The 21,278-nt window shown below is 41.9% G+C and overlaps 1 protein-coding gene across 16 annotated transcripts in view; it reads right to left on the bottom strand.

The window, feature by feature from the left end:
• auts2a (activator of transcription and developmental regulator AUTS2 a) overlaps positions 1-21,278 on the bottom strand; it is a 479,781-nt gene that overhangs the window by 209,623 nt on the left and 248,880 nt on the right. The window contains exon 1 of one of the 16 annotated variants that reach the window (XM_044369950.1): positions 4,399-4,461. The exons of the other annotated variants lie outside the window; for them this stretch is intronic. Within the exon in view, the coding sequence (XP_044225885.1) occupies positions 4,399-4,446 (48 nt within the window). The 5' untranslated portion in view covers positions 4,447-4,461. Of the gene's footprint in view, positions 1-4,398; positions 4,462-21,278 lie in introns of those variants that run through there. 16 annotated transcript variants of the gene reach the window in all.

Raw genomic sequence — 21,278 nt, forward strand, 5'->3', positions numbered from 1 at the left:
CTCCCTACCTTCTTGGCTTGTGACCCTTTCTTCAGACCGAAAATGGCAGAACGTGAAAAAACTGCACCAGGCTCGGCAAAAAAGCACAGTGGTCGTCTGGCAAAAATCTGAACCGGGCTCAACTTTTGCAACAACACAACCCGACATCATCCAGAAAGGTGCTGCGTTGGCCAATCACATACATGCAAGCGCACATTCCTGGATGTTTTTAACGACTATTTACCTTGCGATGGTAGCGATAACTTTCCAGACTTGTAAAATCCTGTCTGAAAGTACTCTAAACCGCGTTGCAGTGTTTTGGCTTCTGATAACTCCTTAAATGTAATTAATCTGTAACTCCAACTCGACTTCCTCGATCGTATTTCTTTATCTCACCGGTACCTCAAAAAACACGCCCTCCCACCATCACAGCCCCTTGTACTGTTTTATTGCAGGGCACTTTTCAGTCTGAATGCCGCCTGAGGAAACATTGTCTGGTTGGGGCCCTTTGTCACATTTTATGTCTATGAGTTGTTAGCTGTTCCACCATAGAGACATTCCCCCTCTAAGCTTCTGAGATGATTTCATTTAAATATCTGTTCAAGGCCCAAGGAACCAACAGCCAAGGCCCATTAATTATCTCCAAACCCCTCACATTTATTTTGTGACCCACTGGAAGGGCCCTGAGCCATATATTGGGAACCATTGGACTTATTGTATATAAAATAATTGGAAGTAACTCACACACATTAATGCAACAGTATTAACAATATAATATCATATGCAATCATCTGTCAGTCACAGGGGCCGGTAATTTTTCTTTTGATACTTCAAGTACATTTTTCTGGTAAAACCTCTGTAATGAAGAATTTACACAGAGTGGTTTTAGTACTTTTACTTAAGTAAGGTCTTCCTTCCACTCTGCCTGTGGCTCTTTATGTGTATTTTTCCTGTTCCTGTGTAGGAGGCAGTCAGATTTTGTCAGGAGGATGAGCCACACCTCAATTAACTCCTCTTGATTACTGAAAGAGGGCAGGATATATCAGTTCTCTTTCTCCTCCCAGCAAGCAGGGGTTTGTTTGGTTGTGTTTTGGGTTTCATTAGATTTGCTTTTCACCTTACCACTCGCATACATTTCTCACATCCATGCACAACACCATGGCACGATGTAAATGTGTGTATAGTTTACTATCAGTTAAATACATTTGTTTTACTTTCATCCATGATTATTTGTGTGGTCTTCCTTGAGCTGGTTCATCACAGTGACGGATGATAAATGACTACTGCATCAACCAGTGAATATTGAAATCCTTACAGACAAAAGTACTTATAATTTGAGGATAATACACCAAACTGTAACCAGCTATCTGTGTGAGCTTATGAAACAACAATGTACACTGTACACTCATAAAGGCATCAGTCAAAATGTAACTGTATCTCTCCAAGTGCAGCCATCTGGCCATGGGAGAGGCCAGAGTTAACACACCAATCACAGGGCACTCAGTGTGTGTTAAATTGAATTAGTCCAGTGTGAGTCAGGTCGCTGTTCGCCCTCTGTGGGTCTGCGGCCCCAGAAATGGCCCACTGGGGGTCCTGGCACTGGCTTAGAGGACAAAGAGCTGCAAGCAGCAGACACACAGAGCAGGACTACAGTGTTGTGTTCTCTTTCCACTCGGAGCAATGTAACCCACCTCCAGCCTCCCTCCAGTCTCTACCTCCCCCCTCCCTCTCCCTCTCTCATACCCTCTCACTTCAGCACATGAGCCCACACACAGGGGTAGCAATTACCCTTTTCCCCAGACGTGGATGACCCCGGGTTCTTGACCCAGAAGCCACCATGCTTCGTGCCCTTCTCACCCCTTCTCTTTGGCGAGCGAGGGAGGCGGGGGCGAAAGGAAAGACAGGCACTCAGTCAAAAATGGCAGTGCTTGTTTAAGGTCACTTCCTATTCGCATGCTGCTGAAAGCGTGCCTGTCAATCACACGTAATCACACGGAGGCTGGCTGCTCCTGAGGCGAGACAGCTGGGAGCAGGAAAAGCAGACGGCTGCATAAGCCCTTCTTCTCCTCCGACACAAACTCAGCTTTTGCCCCAGAACCCCATAAGCACTGACACACACACACACACATCCTGTTCTTGTGTATACTTTCTTTTAACTGGGAACATGGACATGGAGAAAAATAGAAGTATAGGAACAGCAGTCCACCTAGGAGATACAACACAAGCTGATGAAACTGTTGAATTTTTCATATTTTTGCAGTAAAAATACCATGTGGAGCTTTTGCAATTGATCAAAGTACTGCAAATTAGAGATATCTCTGATTCAATGAGGCTTGTAAAAAGTCAGCTCAACTGTTAACTTTATCTCTTCGTTCCTTCACTCACAGAGATCACTGAGGTAAAACTCGACCAGTTATCTTGTCACGCCTCTTTCCGTTTCAATTCCCCCCACTTTCTTCCTACTTTCTTTGGATCAAATGTGAAGTGGAAATGTTCTCACTTAACTTGGCCAGATGTGATGGGAGAAGCAGTGATTGGAAGGAAAAGGAGCATGGTACTGAACTCCTTTTTCCACTTTTATTCCAGACACTGCCAGTGAACATCCGTGCTGTTGTCATGGTTGCTTGGACTTGTTTTTATTGCTGTGTCTTTGTCCAGTTTCACAGCAACGTTTCTCTCTGATGGGACATCTTTACTTTGGCAAATGGATTGTAGAGCAGGCTCATCTGCTGACCAACACTACAGTAAAGTCTCCACCTATTTCTAGTAATGTCACTTAGCAGTTTTTGTATAAACTTTGTAAAACTAAAGTTTGAGTGTGTGCCTTTTAATAAGAAGCAGAAAATTACAAATTGGTAATATATGATGTATCTGTGTGGTGAAATATGATTTGACAGCAGTGAGGAGGAAACGTCTCTAGAAAGGTTCGGGTTCTAAAAGATGAAAAGAGCGGCCATCTTCTCACTTCTCCACATCAAGACTGCTCAGGAACAAAATGGCAGACCAGATGGAAACAGAGCACCTCAGGCACCGACAGATGCTCCCATGAGGCCACTTGGCACACTCTCACTTATCCACCATAATAAGCCTGAAACAGCAAAGCCAGTCAAGCACACTGTTATTTCATATATTTATAGCGCCAAATTTTTTAAACAAACTGTAAGAAGTGAAGCATCAACCACAGTAAACAGAACTCTGCCTCGTCGTGTTTGATGTAATGAGATAGTTTTATCGATCCTGCGGGGCAGACACCTGATGCTGAGAAGCGAACCTGATCAGCGTACGGGGTCACCACCGAAACCGTTAGTCGTGACACAAAGAGAGACGAGGCATGAACGGGAGGCTTGGCTTAACGGCCGGCCAGCTGACTGACTGGATGGTTGCTGGTAGCTGACGTCTGGCTAAATGACTGGTTAACGAACTGAAGGTAATTGTAACTGTATCTGTCTTCATTAGCACAGCAACGAACACTTGAGAAAGTGCTAGTGGCTGGCCCAAAGCTTGGCTTTCACGGTGTAATACCATCCACACACGGAAGAGCACTACTGAGGACTTATCTCTCCTCAGATTCAATTCCATTAAACAAGCTATAGGATCAGACGATGACATCACTCACTGCGATGAAACTTTACCACATCACAAGAGAGGGCCACGGCCTCATCATGCACTTTCTAGAACAGGCAATGTATATAAAAAGTATATATATTTAAAGTGACTGTATCTTATTTTATACAATTTTACACTAAGTTTGAATGAAGAGCTTGACTTTTTCATAAATGCTTAAACTTTTTAATAGATGATAATGGGAAGCGTGCCGCAGGCCTATTGATATTATGCGTGCTACAGTTAGCCAAAGTCATTTCTATTTGTTAAAAAAAAGAAATCTGGGATGTTCTTGAGACTACAGCATCTCATTCACATTTTGGCAACAAGGGTTCTGAACTCAAATATGAGCACATGTATTTAAAAAAAAAAGAATGGTATAAATGCTTTTGCAGTTTCTTGGCTGAAACGACATTTGCCTGAAGCACGCACGGCACTTATATAACACACAATACCATCAAACAAATGCCATTAGACATAGCATGTTTGCAGTGTATTAGTCTGCCTTTAACCGAAATACTGTATTTACGGGAAGAAGCACTGTCAGCAGCCAGGAGTCAATATTCCCATGGGCAAAATTACACAGAGAACATTCGCATTTAACCTCCACTTTACCACAGGCCTACAAACCTAAGCTCCACTATGAATTTAAAACAGCCACTGAGAAAAGATGAAGAATGTCTGGAAAGAGTATCCATGCACAACTAACTAATTCAACATTTTCATGGGCAATCAATATCATATGGTTATATATTAGCCAAGACACTCTGAGTAGAGGAATAAGGCCAGGAAAAAAAATTCAACATATGAACTTACCTTCTCGTTGTATTTGAACTTGACATAGAACCAACTGGACTTGATCATCCTTCTCTCCTCTGTTCCTGAATGATTCAGTGTGCCGAGGGAAAGTCTAAGTCTCCTCCAAAGACTGATGTTGAATGTGCAGTGCGGTGACACTTGAAATGTTTCAGCTACTTTATCCTGCTGGTCTTTGTGCTTGCTCTTTCTCGCTCTGTGTCTGACTTCTAAGCCTGCTACCGTTTCTCCCACTCCCTCGTCTTCGTGGTGTAGTGTGGTGTGCGGTGTGTGTGTGTTTGTGTGTGTGTGCGTGAGTGCGTGCGCAGTGTGTGTGTGTGGCGTGGCGGGCTTGGAAGGCTGACAAGAGAGCTCCTCAGATGGGCTTCAGCTGTGGTGGCAGATGCCAGAAGAGGAGAATGTTTCCCTTCTGACTGAACAAACTCTAAAGACTGGAGCGCCAACCTCCCTCGCTGCCCTCTCCCTCTCTCCCTCTAACTTTCTTTTTCCTGTCTATCCTACTTGCTCCCTTTCTCTGCCTCTCTTGCTCCCTTTTTTGAAAATTTTCGAGCCATTTGCTCACTCAATGTCTCCCCCCAGTGCTCTCTTTTATGCACCGTTAAGCTCTTTCAGTCTGACCTTGTTTAACCCCCTTCTGTATCTATTTCAATCTTGCATTTCTCTGCCCTTTGTAAAGTAACACTGTCTGCTTTATTATTTCTACAGACAGCAGCCCCTGATGTTGGTCTGACCCTGAAGGCGAAGCGTTCCCACGAGCCAAATAAACTCTGACGGCTGAACAAATGTGCCTCCAAAATGCTCTGTCAAATGCAGTTATGTGGAGGTCTGATTGGTTACAGCTCAACTCTGCATGACAGCTTCAAATATTTACAAGTATTCCACAAAGGATTATTGTTAGTGTGTGTTGTGATACTCCTACTTCATAAAATGCCAGCCACAGGCTCACTTGCATACAATTCAGCCTTTGAAGATCTGAGTCTGAATTTGAACCAGTGTGGCACATTCACAGTGTTCTTCATTTCACTTAAAATGTTACCACCAATACTTAGCATCTATTGATTGTAATATTTCTTAACCAGAATAACCACAGGGCCACATTCTGGGTTTTCTCAGAGCATTTTTACAAACACAAATTCTTTTACAAATTTTCCTTAAACAGTAGTTAAACCTGCATTAATTGATTGTTGTAACCCAAGACTCACATATTATCATCTTTAAAGGTTGATATGGTGACTGTATTAATAAACAATGGTTTATTTACACATTAAGCAGGCACAGAACATCACGTTTCATTTTGAGCCCTGTTGGTGTAGGGTAGGTCATGTACAGTGGAAGTTTTAGAGCTTTTTCTGCCGAAAATAACTTCTTGCTGTATCTGAAAACCATATTATCGAGAGTGGAGAGACTATAAGAAAAAAACCCCAAAAAACAGTAAAGTGTGAGTTCTAAAACCAAAACAACAAGTTAAAGACACCAAAATGCTCTGGTCGTGTGATGACTCTTCTCAGTTGTAGAGCTGGTCGTCCACTGATCAGAAGATCGGCGGTTCGATTCCCAGCTCCTCCAGTCTGCATGTCAAGTGTCCATGGGCAAGATATTGAATCCCAAATTGCTCCTGATAGCTGTACCATCAGTGTGTGAATGTGTGTGAATGGTAATCTCCCTCTGATGGGCAGGTTGGGACCTGTATGGTAGCCCTTGTACCCATTCAGGGTATGAATGTGTGTGAACGGGTGAATGTGACTAGTAGTGTAAAAGTGCTTTGAGTGGTCGGAAGACTAGAATACATGTAAAGTCCATTTACCATTCTTCAAGCGACCTCTTCCAGATTACACAGTCATCTGACTCATTGTTAATAAAAAAAATATTGAAAAGAGCAGCTTTATGAGTATGTACACTATCTTAAAACAAGGCTATATGTCAACAGGGGTTAGGGTCTACGACTTTTCTTAAAAGTCAAGGGATCACTAAAGTGATTACGATTAAACCTGTGGTTATTCTCTGGAGATTCTATATGTTGCAGATTTCACAGATTTCAGTGTAATGTTGAGACATTTCACTCAAAACCTCAAATGTCAACCTCACGGTTGCACGAGAGGAAAGGTTCAGGGGATCACCATAGTCGGTAGGGTTTATCCTTGGGGGACTATGAATATCTGTACAAAGTTTCTGTCAATCCATTCCATAGTTGTTGGATACAATATTACAGTTTGGACCGAAGTGGAGAACAAACTGACTGAGCAACACTGCCATTAAAGCCATGACCCTCGCATGGCTAGAAGGTACATACAGAACGTAAATATAACAAATGACAAAATACTTTACTTTTTGAATGGTCACACTGAGAATATGATCAAAATGTGTTGTCAACAGTCTTTATAAAACACATTGTTTACTGGGTGGAAGCATGTTTAACTAGTTAACTTTTAGAACTTGTGTACTGTGATAGATTCATCTGCTGAGATCAATACACTTTTATAGATCATATAACATTTGGCTAAAAGTATCTTTGTGCCACTGGGAACACATTTGTGGAATCAAGTACAATTATATTTAAGGTTACATCAGGATTTTATATTACATTGTAAAGCCAGTTAAATTTTCTGCTGTGTGCCTCAGGTTGTGCTGGTTCTATCACATTTGTGAGTGGTATTTTGTAGACTGTGAGGACTTTCACTATAATTTAAAATGCAAAGAAATATCACTTTTCTTTTGAATTTAAAAGTAATTTTTTTTATTCATGTCAACACATCTGTTTGCACTCCCTCTCCACTCTAGCATAAACATACATATCAGAAAATGTGGGGTTAGTTTGGTCAAAATATTTCTGATCTGATAAATCCATATGTAAACAAAGCCAGCAGTGAGGATGCAGGGTTTCAGCAGAGGGCAGCAAACTGACATCATGAGCTGGACCTTTGAAAAGCCAGTCGCCTACTGTGAAGGCTTAAGGACTAAAAAGGCCACAGCCAGAGCAGAGACTGGGCCACCCATCCAATGTTTATATTCTGCCGCTCCCCTCAGTGCACAGGGCCCAGATCCCATACACACAACACTGCTGTGTATATAATCATGTCACCTTTGACTATGGTTTGAAATGTCTGCCAGCTAGAATGGGCTCCTGTATCCCACACGATTTAGCCAAATTTGGCAGCTCCTGAGTTAAACTGAGGCAACCGATCTTAGGACAGCAGTGGGTTATAAACAAAAGCGATCACTCAACAACTGTGTTAGCATCCATGGAAACATAGTCTCTCTTGGCCAGATGTTTGCCCAAAGCTTTGTGCCAGTGCACGGAGGTCTGGCAGAACCAATCAGTGTTGTGGAACAAGGGGGAAACATACATTCTGCTTTGACTGCATGTCTTACATAAGTAATGCTTATAAAAGTGGGGTTTAACCGAGGGATTGCTTGGTATCTGTCCAACATAATGTCTGGGGAAAACTGTTTTCCTGCTAAGATATGCAGTATGTACAGTCCCAGCCAAAGGTTTAGACACACCAGTGTGTATATAAGAGGCAGGTGTTGTAAAAGTAAAACAAAAAGCTTTTATACAGGATAAAGCTGCCCATGACATCACAAATGCTTTGATACGGTTTCTACAGCTAATTGTTTTGTCACGTTTTTTTATCCCTCCACAGATTAATGCAGTATTATTGAATCTCCTAAATGTTGTGCTCATTAAAAACTTAAGTCAACTCTGAAAACAAAATGTGTTTGATATTACTATGATGCAGAGATCACTTTCTAGTAATAAGTAATAGCTAATTGTTAATTCTTGACAAGAAGATCATTAAAATGTACTTAACGACTAAAAACGACAATGTCAACTTTAATCAACTAAGAGATAGCAGCCATGATGTGAGAATATTACAGAACATTAAAATAACAGTTTCAAAGATGCAGCATTGATCATTTGTGCTCCTTAACTGAAGCTGAATGCAGCAGTGTAGAACGTTGTTAACAGAGAATCATGGAGAGCAGAGAGGATCAGTACGTTGTTTTTTCACTTCACTGCAGAACCGTCGATACCAGAATCAAATAATGTCGGTGCAACTCTGACTACCGGTGGCTATAGCTTATTAAAGGTGCAAATCTGCTGTTGAAACAGCATATGGGGATGAAAAGAGCAGCACACAGTGGAAGTGTGTGAGGAATAACATAAGTCTTATCCAAACAAACTTGATTAAAGTTAAAAGTTGTGGTAACAAAACAAACCAAAAAAATTGATGATCATGGTTGACAAATAATATTACAGTTGAGTTGAGTGAGTGAGAGAAGTCATTTGACAGAACAATATGGTAACAAACACTTGTGTTGGACTGTATAGCTTTGTTTGGCAGTAAGAGCAGGTAGGTCAATGACAACAGGTCAGGTCACATGTACAGTATAACTGCCACTACATGAGTTGTTGTTGGCTGAGTGATTAACAGTTCATTAGACATGTTTCAGGTTAAGATGGGAGTCACCACGATTTGCTCTTAAAATGAATGTGGTGTCATTATGATGACACTTTAACTTGGAGTAGTTGTGGAATTGTTGTCCTGACAATATACATGTATTACAAATGTGGAATCTGTGCCACCAAAACATTTCTGTTTCATTAAAGTCAGAAAGTCAAAACAGATTTCTTGGAATAGACACAGAGACTGTGCTGACTATTTTTGTCTGTTCTGCCCAGCACTCTTTAACCCTTTCCTCTTCCTCTTAGCATCCTTTCAGTTTGGATTCTCTTTTCAGAGGCCAACTGTGAAGTCTTGTCAGGTGGGCTTATCTACAGTGGTTGGTCTAATCAAAAGAAAAACAAACAGCAGGTTTCCTAGGCTTGGGCTTGCTAGGGGCCAGGTTGGTGTTTTGGTGTGTGGGATGCTGTATATCATTTGCCCCACTCCTTCCTTCCCTCTCTCTCTCTCTCTCTCTCTCTCTCTCTCTCTCTCTCTCTCCTTCTCACTTTCCACCCTCCTCATGTCACCCACGGGGAGCCTGTAGTGCTGTAATGCTAAGTGACAGCCTGACTGCCTGCTCACTTCCCACACACATGCCTACGCTTGGCCACATCCCCCATGGCCATCGCTGTGCCCGGATAACAGGGCTGCGAGAGCTCAGAGGGCTGAAATCCAAAAAACATGAGAAAGTAGCTGGGAGTATCATTCCACTGTCTGGTGTGCATTTAGACACGACACAGAGGCTTAAAAGATGAAGCCGGTGCTCTGGTGATAATGTGTTAAGGGCTATAAAATGTACACTTGCTGATGATTATAAGGTTATCTTGAGATCCTTTTGAAACTCTAGTTAAACAATTTCACATCGCATGCAAAGAGATCATATCAAAACAATTAACTTCAGGGGCAGCAGAGTGGAATAACACGAGGTTAAGGAGCATTGTTTCCGTATGAATTTATCACTAGCAGGCAGGAGGGGAGAAGAAGGGAAAAATATGTTTTCATGCTCTAGTTTTTGGACAACTATCTAATACAGTGATGTGTCTCGAAGGTGCGAGTGGTTTGATGATACGTTTCCTTTTGATTTCTCCCATGTTGAATACCTCCTTCCCACAGGGCTGAGAAGAGAAGCAGCTTTAGAAGTCTACAGAGGCCCTGGAGCTGCCTGCCTGCACAGACACTTCCCCACTGGAGGCACTGCTTCTCCTGGGGGTTAAGGGTGTATATGTGTGTGTGTGTGTGTGCGTGAGAGAGTGTGTGTGTTTAGTATGAACATGCCTGTGTATGCCTACTTGACATCAGCGGCTGTAAAGGCTCATCCAAGTGTGTCTTTGTGCATAACACATGTGGGCATGGGAGTACATTTCTGTGTTTGTCTGTATTCTAGCTTGCGGGAGGCTCCGCTCCCTCTCTTTCTCTTCCAGCTACAGCAGCCCAGATGTTCAAAACCCCCGAGCTACTACTCCTCAGCCCTGCTCCAATTTTCCATTAAACCTGCTGGCACGAAAGAAGAGTGAGAACGAAGGAGGAAACATGGAGCCCTCCTGCAGAAAAACTTTCTCCCGACTTCCTTATATGCTCTTAGAGGTTGCTTTAATCTTTTAAAGTCTCGGGGGCTACGCAGCTATGTACTGTTAAATGCAACACAGGCTCCTTACATAATCAAATGTAAGGTACGAGAAGAGACAAAAAGAGGAGCTGTAGGAGTAATCTAAACCTGTGTAGCAATATTTCTTAGTTTGTCTCCCCTCCAGTTAGCCCCTACCTGGATTAAGAATGGTTAGTGAGAGAAGGAGTTTCATGACCTGATTATGTCTGCTAGTCTTAGACCTCCTTCTCCTCTTTTCTCTATAATAGTTCTGCACGCACGGAGAGGCAGTGGTCCGACATGGCACGACACAGTGCATGTTTCCTCTCTTCCTCTCCGCAGGCTGTATTGGCCAGCAACACAAAGGCCATTTCCTGCTCTCTACACACACACACACACAGATATAAGAGTTGAAGCTGAGTCTCTCTGATGGCCAGATAATACAGGCCCGAGTCCCATCTAGGCCACAGCCAGGAAATCACGTTAGCCTCCCCCCCCCCACCCCTCCTCTTGCTAATACTGGGGATTATGGCACCAGGCTGCCTGGCACAAATGACTTTTGCTGTAAAGCAGTGGGGCAACTTGTATTGAGGTCCATGTGGTGCAGTAATAACCTGAATTTCCTCCTTTGGGAGAACTGTGCACTGACTGGCAGGAGATAAAATGTACAAGATACGTTTATTGTTTAAAAAAAAACATGTGTGCAGTGTGATTCAATAAGGATATAGAATTAATTGATTATAGAATTAATAATGGATCATCTGCGCCTTTAAAATACAACAGTATGACCAGTTGAGCTCAACTAACAATGTCAACAAGAAGAGCTATGATAGAGATGAAGGATAAAGGAAGGCTCTCATATGCTCGTTTTTCCACCACTGGTTACATTCAACACATTTTTTGTAAATACACAAGTCTCCTTGTACAATGTCTCTAAGCAATAACTGCTTCTAGAATTATAAAATTCTCAAAAGTATGTAGTTTCCATCATATCTGTACAAATACATTTATAATTCTCATTCATTTCAATGAGAACATTCAGAGTACAAATTATTATAATCAACACCACATCTGAGTCTCAGAGGCAAAAGACAACATGCACATTCATGATCTTCCAGACCACAACTGCACTGGAAAAGTAAAATAACTTGCAATGAAGAACCTCAGCTATACTGACTTGAATTATTATGATTATAACTATTATCATTCTGCAACAACTGAAGCAGCAATTCAGCCTCACAACACAGTGACATACAGAAGGAGCTCACAGAGCGGACCAAGAAATCCTTGCAGAGACGTATGAGAAGAATTTTATTTTTCAAAAGCTTGATTTATAACAATGTTCATTAAAAGCTCTCTGTAGCCAACCAAAGGAGGACAAGGACAGGAGGACACTGCTGGTGCATTGTCGTATTATAAACCAATAAGCACATCGCTGACATCATCGGAGGATAGTCTGTTTCTGGCGTTGTTCCAAAGGGAAACAGCAACATCGTGTCCAGTGATGAAACTATTTACCACACAACTGATTCAGAGGAACAGACTGATGACCCCTGTCATCTTGGGTTTACTGTTTATTCACCTACTCTGCTCCACAGGTAGCTTGTTAGCCCAACTGGGAACACCTGGAGCCGCTGTTAGCAGGTGATAAAGCCTGGCCACAGCTAGCAGCTTCTCTCTCTGCTCCTCCCTACAGACACGTTTGGGTTTAGTTATGTAGCCTTAGTTATTTATTTTGCTTTCATGCACCTTGCAACACCTTCATACATACACACACACACACACACACACACACACACACACACACACACACACACATACACACACACACCACTGATCCCACTGACTTCCACGCCTCATACCTTAAGCTTTCAGTTACCTCCTTTAATTTGGTTTAACTTGTTTAAATAAATATCTTTTGTTACATTTTGACATGGTTTGTCTCTCTATTGTTGCAGCCACTTAAGCTGGGTCATAACACAGACCATGCTCATTTTGTGCAGTGATAATGTCCCTCACCGTCTCTTTCAGATGTAATGGAGATTTAGCAAGCAGAGCAAAGATGCACAATCTAATGTGATCCAATCTAATCAGTACGGAAACAGAATATTTATGTGTCTGTATGGACTGTGTGTGTATGCAGGCATTAGGAAGCACTTGTGTGTCTATGTGACAGCTATTGAGTGTTAAAAAGCACTTGAGCGGAGGGAAGAAAGTTCAAACACCATGTGAGGAGCTTGAGCACAACTGTGGGTGACATGATGATTTAGGTTAAGAAGTCACACTCTCTTTGCTACTTGTCTAAAATTGCCACAATAAACCTCAACAAACCCCAACGGAAAAGAGTATTTAAAATGAGTTATGGTTAAAGAAATTAATCATTCTAGGGATTTTTTTTCCATTTCATGGTAGAGGTTTCTATTCTCCACCTGTACAGTTCATAGTAAGGAGCTGTTTTGTATGAACTACATACCTGTGAGAGCTGTGCTGTCTTGTAGTGTGTTTACGTGTAAGCATGACCTTGTAAAGGCCTGCAGAGATAACTACAGGTGGATGCCAGCATGCAAAAAAACACATTGCAAACACAGAATTACACACACACACACACACACACACACACACATACACACACAAACATACTGTCTTGTCTGAGTACCAAGCCAGGACTTCATTTGGAACTCATTTCCAAACACAAGTCAGCGGGCGATTTGGACAGGGGTCCGGTTGAGGAGGGGGAAATTAGGCTCCAGAGAGAAATAGGCAAGAGAAAAAGGAGGGGAAATGATTCCATGTTCCAATGACTTTCAGATGCATGAACCAGTGCCAGCTCCATGATGTTTTAGTTCACCTCCTCCCTGCCTAAATGCCTTTGCACGCATTCACCCTCTCCTCTCTTCTTTGAGGGAAGCAGCCCACAGACCCAGCTGTCCCAGCATCAGTCGGCGGATGGATCAGATGAAAGCAGGAAACAAGAAATAAACACAGACTAATTGCTCACAGACAGGAGAGACTTGGGACAGGGTGAGTGGTGGGAGTAGGGGTGGAGGGGTTAGGAGTTGTAAGGCAAAGGTTCAGAAACAGGATGGCTGGAAGTGGGGTCAGAGCTTGGACTGCTGCTGGGATGTCTGATGCTAGCCAGAGCCCCAAATCTTTTGCATGTGCACCTTGAACGACAACACCTCGGAATGATTACCAGAAAAACAGATGAAAATCACAGTGCGTCATGAGAAACTAAGTCAAAGAACCTGCTGGCAGCCAGAGACAGAGCGCGGAAAGTTGTTTAATCACAACATGGATTTCATGTTAATAGCATCCTTTCACTGTTCACTTCAGAACCCACACAAGATAAGAAAATAGCTCTACCCAGGACTATTAAAAAAAAAAAAAAAAAAAAAAGTATTGAATGCCGACACAAAGACTGGATCAGTTGTTGGGAGAAAAAAAAACTCCTTCAACATCAGAATCCTTGTTACAACAATGAACATGCTGACATTTTGGTTGCTTTTGTTGCATATTGAACAGTGTTGTGTATAATGATATGATGGACGTGACATGATTACATATCATAGTACTGCATTACTTGTCTATGGATAACTTTAACAGGTTTTAATGTGATTCAAGTATGCGTCTGTGTTTTGAAGAAAAGATCAAAGTGGAGCAACTGAATCCACACAAAACATTGACACTGGCCTTAAAAAATCATAATCAATATCCGTGTTATAACACATACTGCATACAATTACTGACTTGTGGCCTATGAGGTATTACTTTGGCGATGTGCATTCCAGAGTACACACATATGGGCGCCTGCACACACACACACACACACACACACACACACACACACACACATTCAGGCATGGACACACTTTTTCCAGCTTAAATTTTCTACAATAATCTCAGGCGGGGAAGATGGTATAAACTAAGCCACATGTGCACTAGAGTCTGGTGTGATTAGCCAGCTGTTACAAACTGAGTGGAGACAGGACATGGACAGTGTGGACTCGGGTCAGCTGCAGCTCAGCCGCTAGACAAATCCACATGTCATACTCATTAACATCAGGGAGGAAAAAAAAGTCTAATGTGCCAATTCAGATCTCTAAAATAGTCTTTTGTATTATTATTATGTTAAATGCAAAAAAAAGACTATTTAAAAAGGTATATACTCTATGTGGTGAAGGCCATAAAGCAGTATCCACATAGTTCAGTCTCCTATTATGAAGCAATATCACACTGACCTTCAATAACTCTATAACAGATCAAATGATACTCAACTGGAAAATGACCCACCTCTGTAAATCCTCATGTGATTGTTCTGTGTGTGTGTGTATGTGTGTGTGTTTGCAAAAGTGTGTGCAAGTGTGTCTCTTGAAGCCAGACAGAAATATCGAGGGGATTAAGCACAAGCTGTTGAACAAATCTACTGGAGCAAAGAACAGAAAATAAAAATGCAATATCATAATTAGAAGCTTGAGTGGGTGGGACGAGTAATGAAAAACCAAACAGTCCCGGAGAGATTTCTCTGTACTCAGTGTGACCTGCTGCACTGTACACTCCAACTGGGCTTTTGACTTCCATCAGGGTTAAGATATCTCCAGCATATGAGTTTTTTTACTTTGCAATTACTTAATTTACTAATAAGGACAATAATAAACTGTGAGTGATGACCATTCATTTCTGTTCACATACTGTAATTATATCTCAGCCTTCTTTATTCACATCTTTTAGCGAGCCCTGTGTTGCTTAATCTTTAATCTTAATCATCTGCTGCCAATATCTTGTATTTCTTCTGTAAAATAAACACTCGGTTACAGTAACATAGTGACAGCCAAAGGGTCACTTCCCTATTGGATAGAAGAGTTTGCACACAGCTTCAAAGGCACAGTAAGATGCAAGATCTTAGTTTAGTACATTAACATGCTAATATTTTTGAATTAGCACTAAACACAAAGTACAGCTGAGGCAATTTGTTATTAGTTTTGCAGGTATTCCGTCATAAGCCAAAATATTACAATTTTTGACCGGATGATGGCACTGAATGAAAAGTCAAGGCATCACCACAGTTATTAGAATTCATCCTGAGAGGAACATATGTATGTCTGAATCAAACTTTATGGCAATCCATCCCATAGTTGTTGAGATATTTCACTTAAACTACAAATATTACTAATCATATGGTAGACGTTGAGCTGTTTCACTGGATATGGGAAAAATCTGACTAGCTGGTGGAGCTACAGGTAAAGTCAGGGGATCACTAAAGTCTTTAGGATTCATCCTCTGGTTGCCATGGATATCTCTACCAAATTCCATGCAATCTCTCCAATAGTTGAGATATTTTTTACCGGTGAGTGAGAAGGGGGAGAGGTGACAGAGTCATTAACATTACAATAGGTATGAGATAGAGCCTTCCTATTATCTAATCCATGACCCTATTTGTAGTAATTACAACGTACAGTAGTATATGAGCCAAATTTGAAAATTGTTATGTAATTCATAATTTGAGGGTGTGTAACCTTTAAAGGGTGTGATGACATGTCCCATCTAGTCGTGGCAGCACAGACTCAGCCACGTTGCATGCTTTTTTTGCTCCCTATCAATTTTGGCTGAGTAGCTATGTAGGTACAATGCAGCCACTAAAATCCATTCTGTTGACCTCTCTCTCTCTGTTGTTTTTTTCCATGGCAGAGGATAAGTCAGCATGGGACCAGAAGATAATCACCTCCCAGCTATAACATTCATGATTCCAGAGCATGGGGAGGACGCGCGCTCATTCCACCGTCCATTATTAAAAACTTTGAAACATGCCTGAAAAATTGACTGCAGGCCATTACCCCATGCTCCTTAGCAACAGCCATTACTGTGGATTGGTGGAGGATGGGCCGCATCTCTTCAAGAGGGGCGGGGAGTACAAATTATTGATCGTAACCTGTGAACTACATGTGTAGCGTTGACAGGGGAAATGCATCAAGGCGGGGTGGGTGGGGGGGTGGGGGGTGGGGATGTACAGGGAGAGAGAAGAAGAGAGATATGCCGTACATGTCCTCTGACTCGTTCTTACATCACTCACTTCCAGAACACAAAAACAACAAAACATCACAACATGCACACACAAACACATATGCACTCTGCATGCTCCCTGGCACATATTACACCCTCCCCGCTGCTTGGCTTGTTTCTTTCCAGCGTTTCTTCTGACAGTCTTGTGTGTACGTGTATTGTATAGCTGGAGGGGAGTCAGAGAAGCAGCACATGCAGCATAAAGGCATCAAAGGAGCCATCTCCACCCCAGCACTTAGCAGGTCAACTCAAAGAGATAGCAGCGAGCCAAAGACACTTGAATCAAGGTTAACGGCAGCTTGGGGGTGGGGTGGGTGGTGGTGGTGGTGGTGGTAGGGGGGGCTATCAAAGTGATCTAAAGCACAGTTAAAAGGAATAAAGGTAGAGACTATTACAAGTGCCATATTGATCTGTGTGAACCTCACCTTTTGTGCAAAGACAAATCTCTATTTCAACAATAATGATGGTTGCTCTTAACCCTTCTGAATAAGGGAGGTGTGTAATTTTATTGCATCACATTGTATCATGGAGCTGAAGACTACACTGGAACTCAACACTGTGTATTCAAATATGAACTGCATGTACTGCACTGATAAATACCTCTATGAGATGTAATACTGTAGGGATTAAAAGGTTTCTTGGTGAAATAAATTAAGAACAAAATGTACTGACAGCAAACATCAAACTTTTCCTTTACTCCTGGTGAAGTGGTTATTAGGGCTGGGTGATAAATCAATACGATTGTCTATTGACTTTTAGTGGAATTATATGACGATATGATCAAAGAATAACCCAGATAGTGGACAAATATTAACATAACTTTGCTGAAATTGTTCAGCAAAGGTGCTGAAAACACAAACAAGCTAGGGCGGTAACAAATTAATATTCATTATCAATTAATCTGCAGAAATTTATTTCCTACAAGCCCAAGGTGAAGTCATCAAATATCATGTTTTGTCCGATGCCCAGGCCAAAACCCAAAACCTGAAGTAAGACAAAGGAAAGCAACAAATCCTAACAACCGCAGCTGGAAATATGACTTTAAAAATAGTTACCTCATATTTCTATCAATCAACTAATCGTTTAATCACCGAATTACTTCAGCTCCAAAAAAAACAAACCAAACCTCATATATGACTTGTACATTTATGACATGACATCTGATATAACAAACAGAAAGGAGCTGAGAGCTCTGCAAGCAATGAAGTAACTTCATATTTCACTTAGAAAGTGCAAATGTTGCAAAGTGGATATAAATCACCACATTATTTCAAAAATATAGCCATTAACTGATCACTCAAATCCTTTCCCAACGTTAAAAATATGTCATTATATCAATAACAGTATTTTCAGAGATGTCAAGCATCTGTAGGGACTCTGTAGATACCTGCGTCAACAAGAAGATTTCAGCAACTGACAACAATCAAAAGAATTTAGTTTTCCATGGTAACATTTTTCGCTTATTATACCCACTTAGCTCTGAAGTGTGACACTCAGACACACAGGATATCTGCTTTATACAGAAGAGTCAGCCTGGGCTACACACACACATACACATTCACATTCAGCCTTCCACACTAACAAGGCTGTGTCCTCGCAAGTCGATCCCTGCAGAGTGGCATATTTTTGCTGCAGAAATGACTGTTGTGTGTGTGCGCTTTGTGTGGAGAGAGCCCTGCATAGTACCGATGTGCCAATGTATAATAAGCTCTGCTTATTTTAGCTTCATTATCGCCGACCAGCTCCCCTGCATCTGAGAACATCACAACAAATTGGCTCTGAGATAGACCATAATAAGAGAGTAAGAGAGACAGAGAATCTGTGTTTGAGTGTCTTTCAGTATGTGTGTGTCACTGTGCCTCCATTAAACCAGGCACACAGAAAACTCACATTGGCTTGTAGGCTAAAATCCAGAGGTGTACGCTTTCATGGAAATGCTACTTTGTTCTGAGCATGGCCTTTAAAAACGGACCATTTGTGGGTAATGCTGGCACATTTTCAAAATTGCTATGCATTGCCAATTGCCCCCTTTCTACTGCTTTCTACATTACAGCTGCTGACCGGTGGATCAGTCATACTGCCTTTGCCCTGGCGGAACTGGAAAAGGCCAAAGCTAAGCCGTGCTGCGCTACACTGCAACCAATTAAGAGGGAGACGAGAGTCAGAAATACCACAGTCTGGGCAGTATGCGGTAAAAGGAGAGCTCTAGTGGTAAAACTAGCACATCCTAAATGAGACTCTTCCATAAAAAGGGGTCCCAGGCATTCTCCTTAACTAGCAGCAGAGGGTGCCAGCACATCACAAAAATACCCCAGCATGCCACACATTCCACACAACTCCAAGTCCAGTTTACTAATCTAAAAATACCACATAAAGACAGACAGAGACTAGGCCCGTTGCTGGCATACTGCTGCTGTGCTTTTTCCCTTTCTGCTCAGGATTCAATTATTCCATCTTTCCTGGCAACCACTGACAGCTATGTCTGGGAGGGGACATGGTCTAGACATGCTGTGTTCATTCCAGGAAACGATATAATGATGTTTCAGATGGTGTCTTAATATCATAAGCTCACTGTTAAGGGATAGTTGAAACTTTATGTGAGGGTAGTTGAGGCTGTGGCTTCCAAACAAGTTGTGAATATCATTTGTCTTGAGGTTTGAGGCTACCAACTATCAGCTTTGGTTCTCATGTGAACTAATTCTTGCTGTACTTTACAGAAGTATGACAAAGGGTATATACAGAGGCAAGTAGATACATTTGTCAAAACATTGTTAAAACACAGATTTAGTGCACTCTTGGCTGTATGAACATTTTCAAGAAGATTTAAGGTTTCTCATCCCTCCTCTAGCTTGTGGCAGACGACGCCCAGAGTGAGGGTAAATCACAGATGGCTATTTCTTTCTCTCTCCGCCCTGGGGCGACAGGAAAACCAGGCTGAGACTGCCACCTCCTCAGCCCGCGGTGGCAAAGAGCTGGCACTGTCAAGATGACAGGGAGAGGAAAGAAGAGGATTGAGTCTGGCCTTCCCTGCGGGTTCCTCAGAGAAACCATCTCCATCTGCTCATCTGGGCCAAATGTGACAGTAAACAGATTTCACCATTTCCTTTTATATTCTACTGAATGTGAATCTACACATGCACCGGGGATACAGAATACGGAATATCTTCACATCTGCATTCAATGTGTGCACGATTCATCACTAACTCATTCGATGCACTGAACATCAGAAATAGATTGTGTTTGGCAGGGTGAGACCCTGAAGTGTGTTTTCTTCTTTCTGAAGTACATCCACTCTTCTGACAGTATGTTGTAACTTTTTTTTTCTGTAGCTCTACTCCTTTATATCCAGTGGCCTTTAATGTTAAAGGATCAATACTACTTTTTTTGGCCTGGACCCCTGCCCATGTGCCAGGTTAAGAGTTAAGAGTTTCTAAGCAAATCTGGTGAAGACGGAGGCTTCGTCTGATGAAATAGCAGTGGAGGCAACGGAAGCTTAGCTCAAGGTCAAGGGAAAATAATGCTTATCCCCTTCCCACTTGAGAGCTATCTGGATTCAAGTGGAGGTGCGACGTTGAGTTCACTGAATCTGTGGTGAACGTGTGATGAGCTGTGAAAAAAATGGGATAATCATAACTTGCTGCGGGGTGTTTGCTTTTGAGTGCATGTAATGCAACAAAATGGAAAGAATGCGTCCCAATGTTATCTGGAAGATGTCGGGCCTCTCCTATCTGGCTTAACTCTCTCCGCATTGTAACAGCTTGTTCATCCCCGCCATGAAATTGGAACAGTAGACAGAGAAAACACTGGGCTCTGTCTCTCTCCTTTTGTCCTTTTTACTACCCCCGCTGTTGCTATGGTGCAATGGTCATCACTCAGGGAAATTTGGGGCAGTCAGTTAATGTCAGGAGCAGACTACACTCCTGTAATCTGTGGATGTGTCAACTCCATCATTTCACAAAAGCATGCTTATAATCTACCGAGCTGTATTCAAGTGATAAAATATTCCAGCCAAGCTCTCTTGAAATCCGATGTACCAGCTAGACACGGCTCGATAGCGTGTTTTAATTTCTGCCAGTGATACCACATTAACTTCATTTCAATATTCAGGCTTAAAATAGTTGCCTATTCAGATAGCTATCCATACATGATGAATAAACTGTCAAATCATAATGTGACACAGAAAGGCTTGACATGTTGCATCAAAATCCCTGATTCAATCAGAGAAGTGGGTTGTCATCCAGCACAATAAAATCCATATTGTTTGTCATGAGTTAATCATTCTCCTTCATTGGGTCCAACAATGTCTGTCACTCCAGCATACTTTTCTTCTTGATGTGTACTGCTTGTATGCAAAGTGTTTTTTTTCTGATAATCAATCTATTGTTTGTGGCTGATATTGGACCACTGCTAATATTGTGAAAACCTTATGGAAAATAGAGTTGTGCCTGTTTGCTATTCACAGCTTTTGCTCCAGAGTTGATGTAGCTCAATTCAAAGTAGAGGCTGTTAGTAAATCAGTGAACCAGACAGCTCTTTCCTCCACAGATGTTTGTTTTCTCTCCACCTCTATTTATCCAGTTATAAGATGTGTGTGTGTGTGTGTGTGTGTGTGCGTGTCTGAGAGAGGGTATTAACTGAACTTGAAAACACTTAGAAATCCTGACTGAAAAGATCATGTCCTAATTTGGACACAATGTGCGGTGATAAATACAGCTGTATTCAGTCCGAGTCAGGCCCGCAGACTCGGGGCTCCGCAGATCTTCGGTTTATCTAAGAAACAAACAGGATAAAAC

This window comes from Thunnus albacares, chromosome 13 (assembly GCF_914725855.1).
Source record: "Thunnus albacares chromosome 13, fThuAlb1.1, whole genome shotgun sequence".
Classification (NCBI taxonomy): Eukaryota; Metazoa; Chordata; class Actinopteri; order Scombriformes; family Scombridae; genus Thunnus; species Thunnus albacares.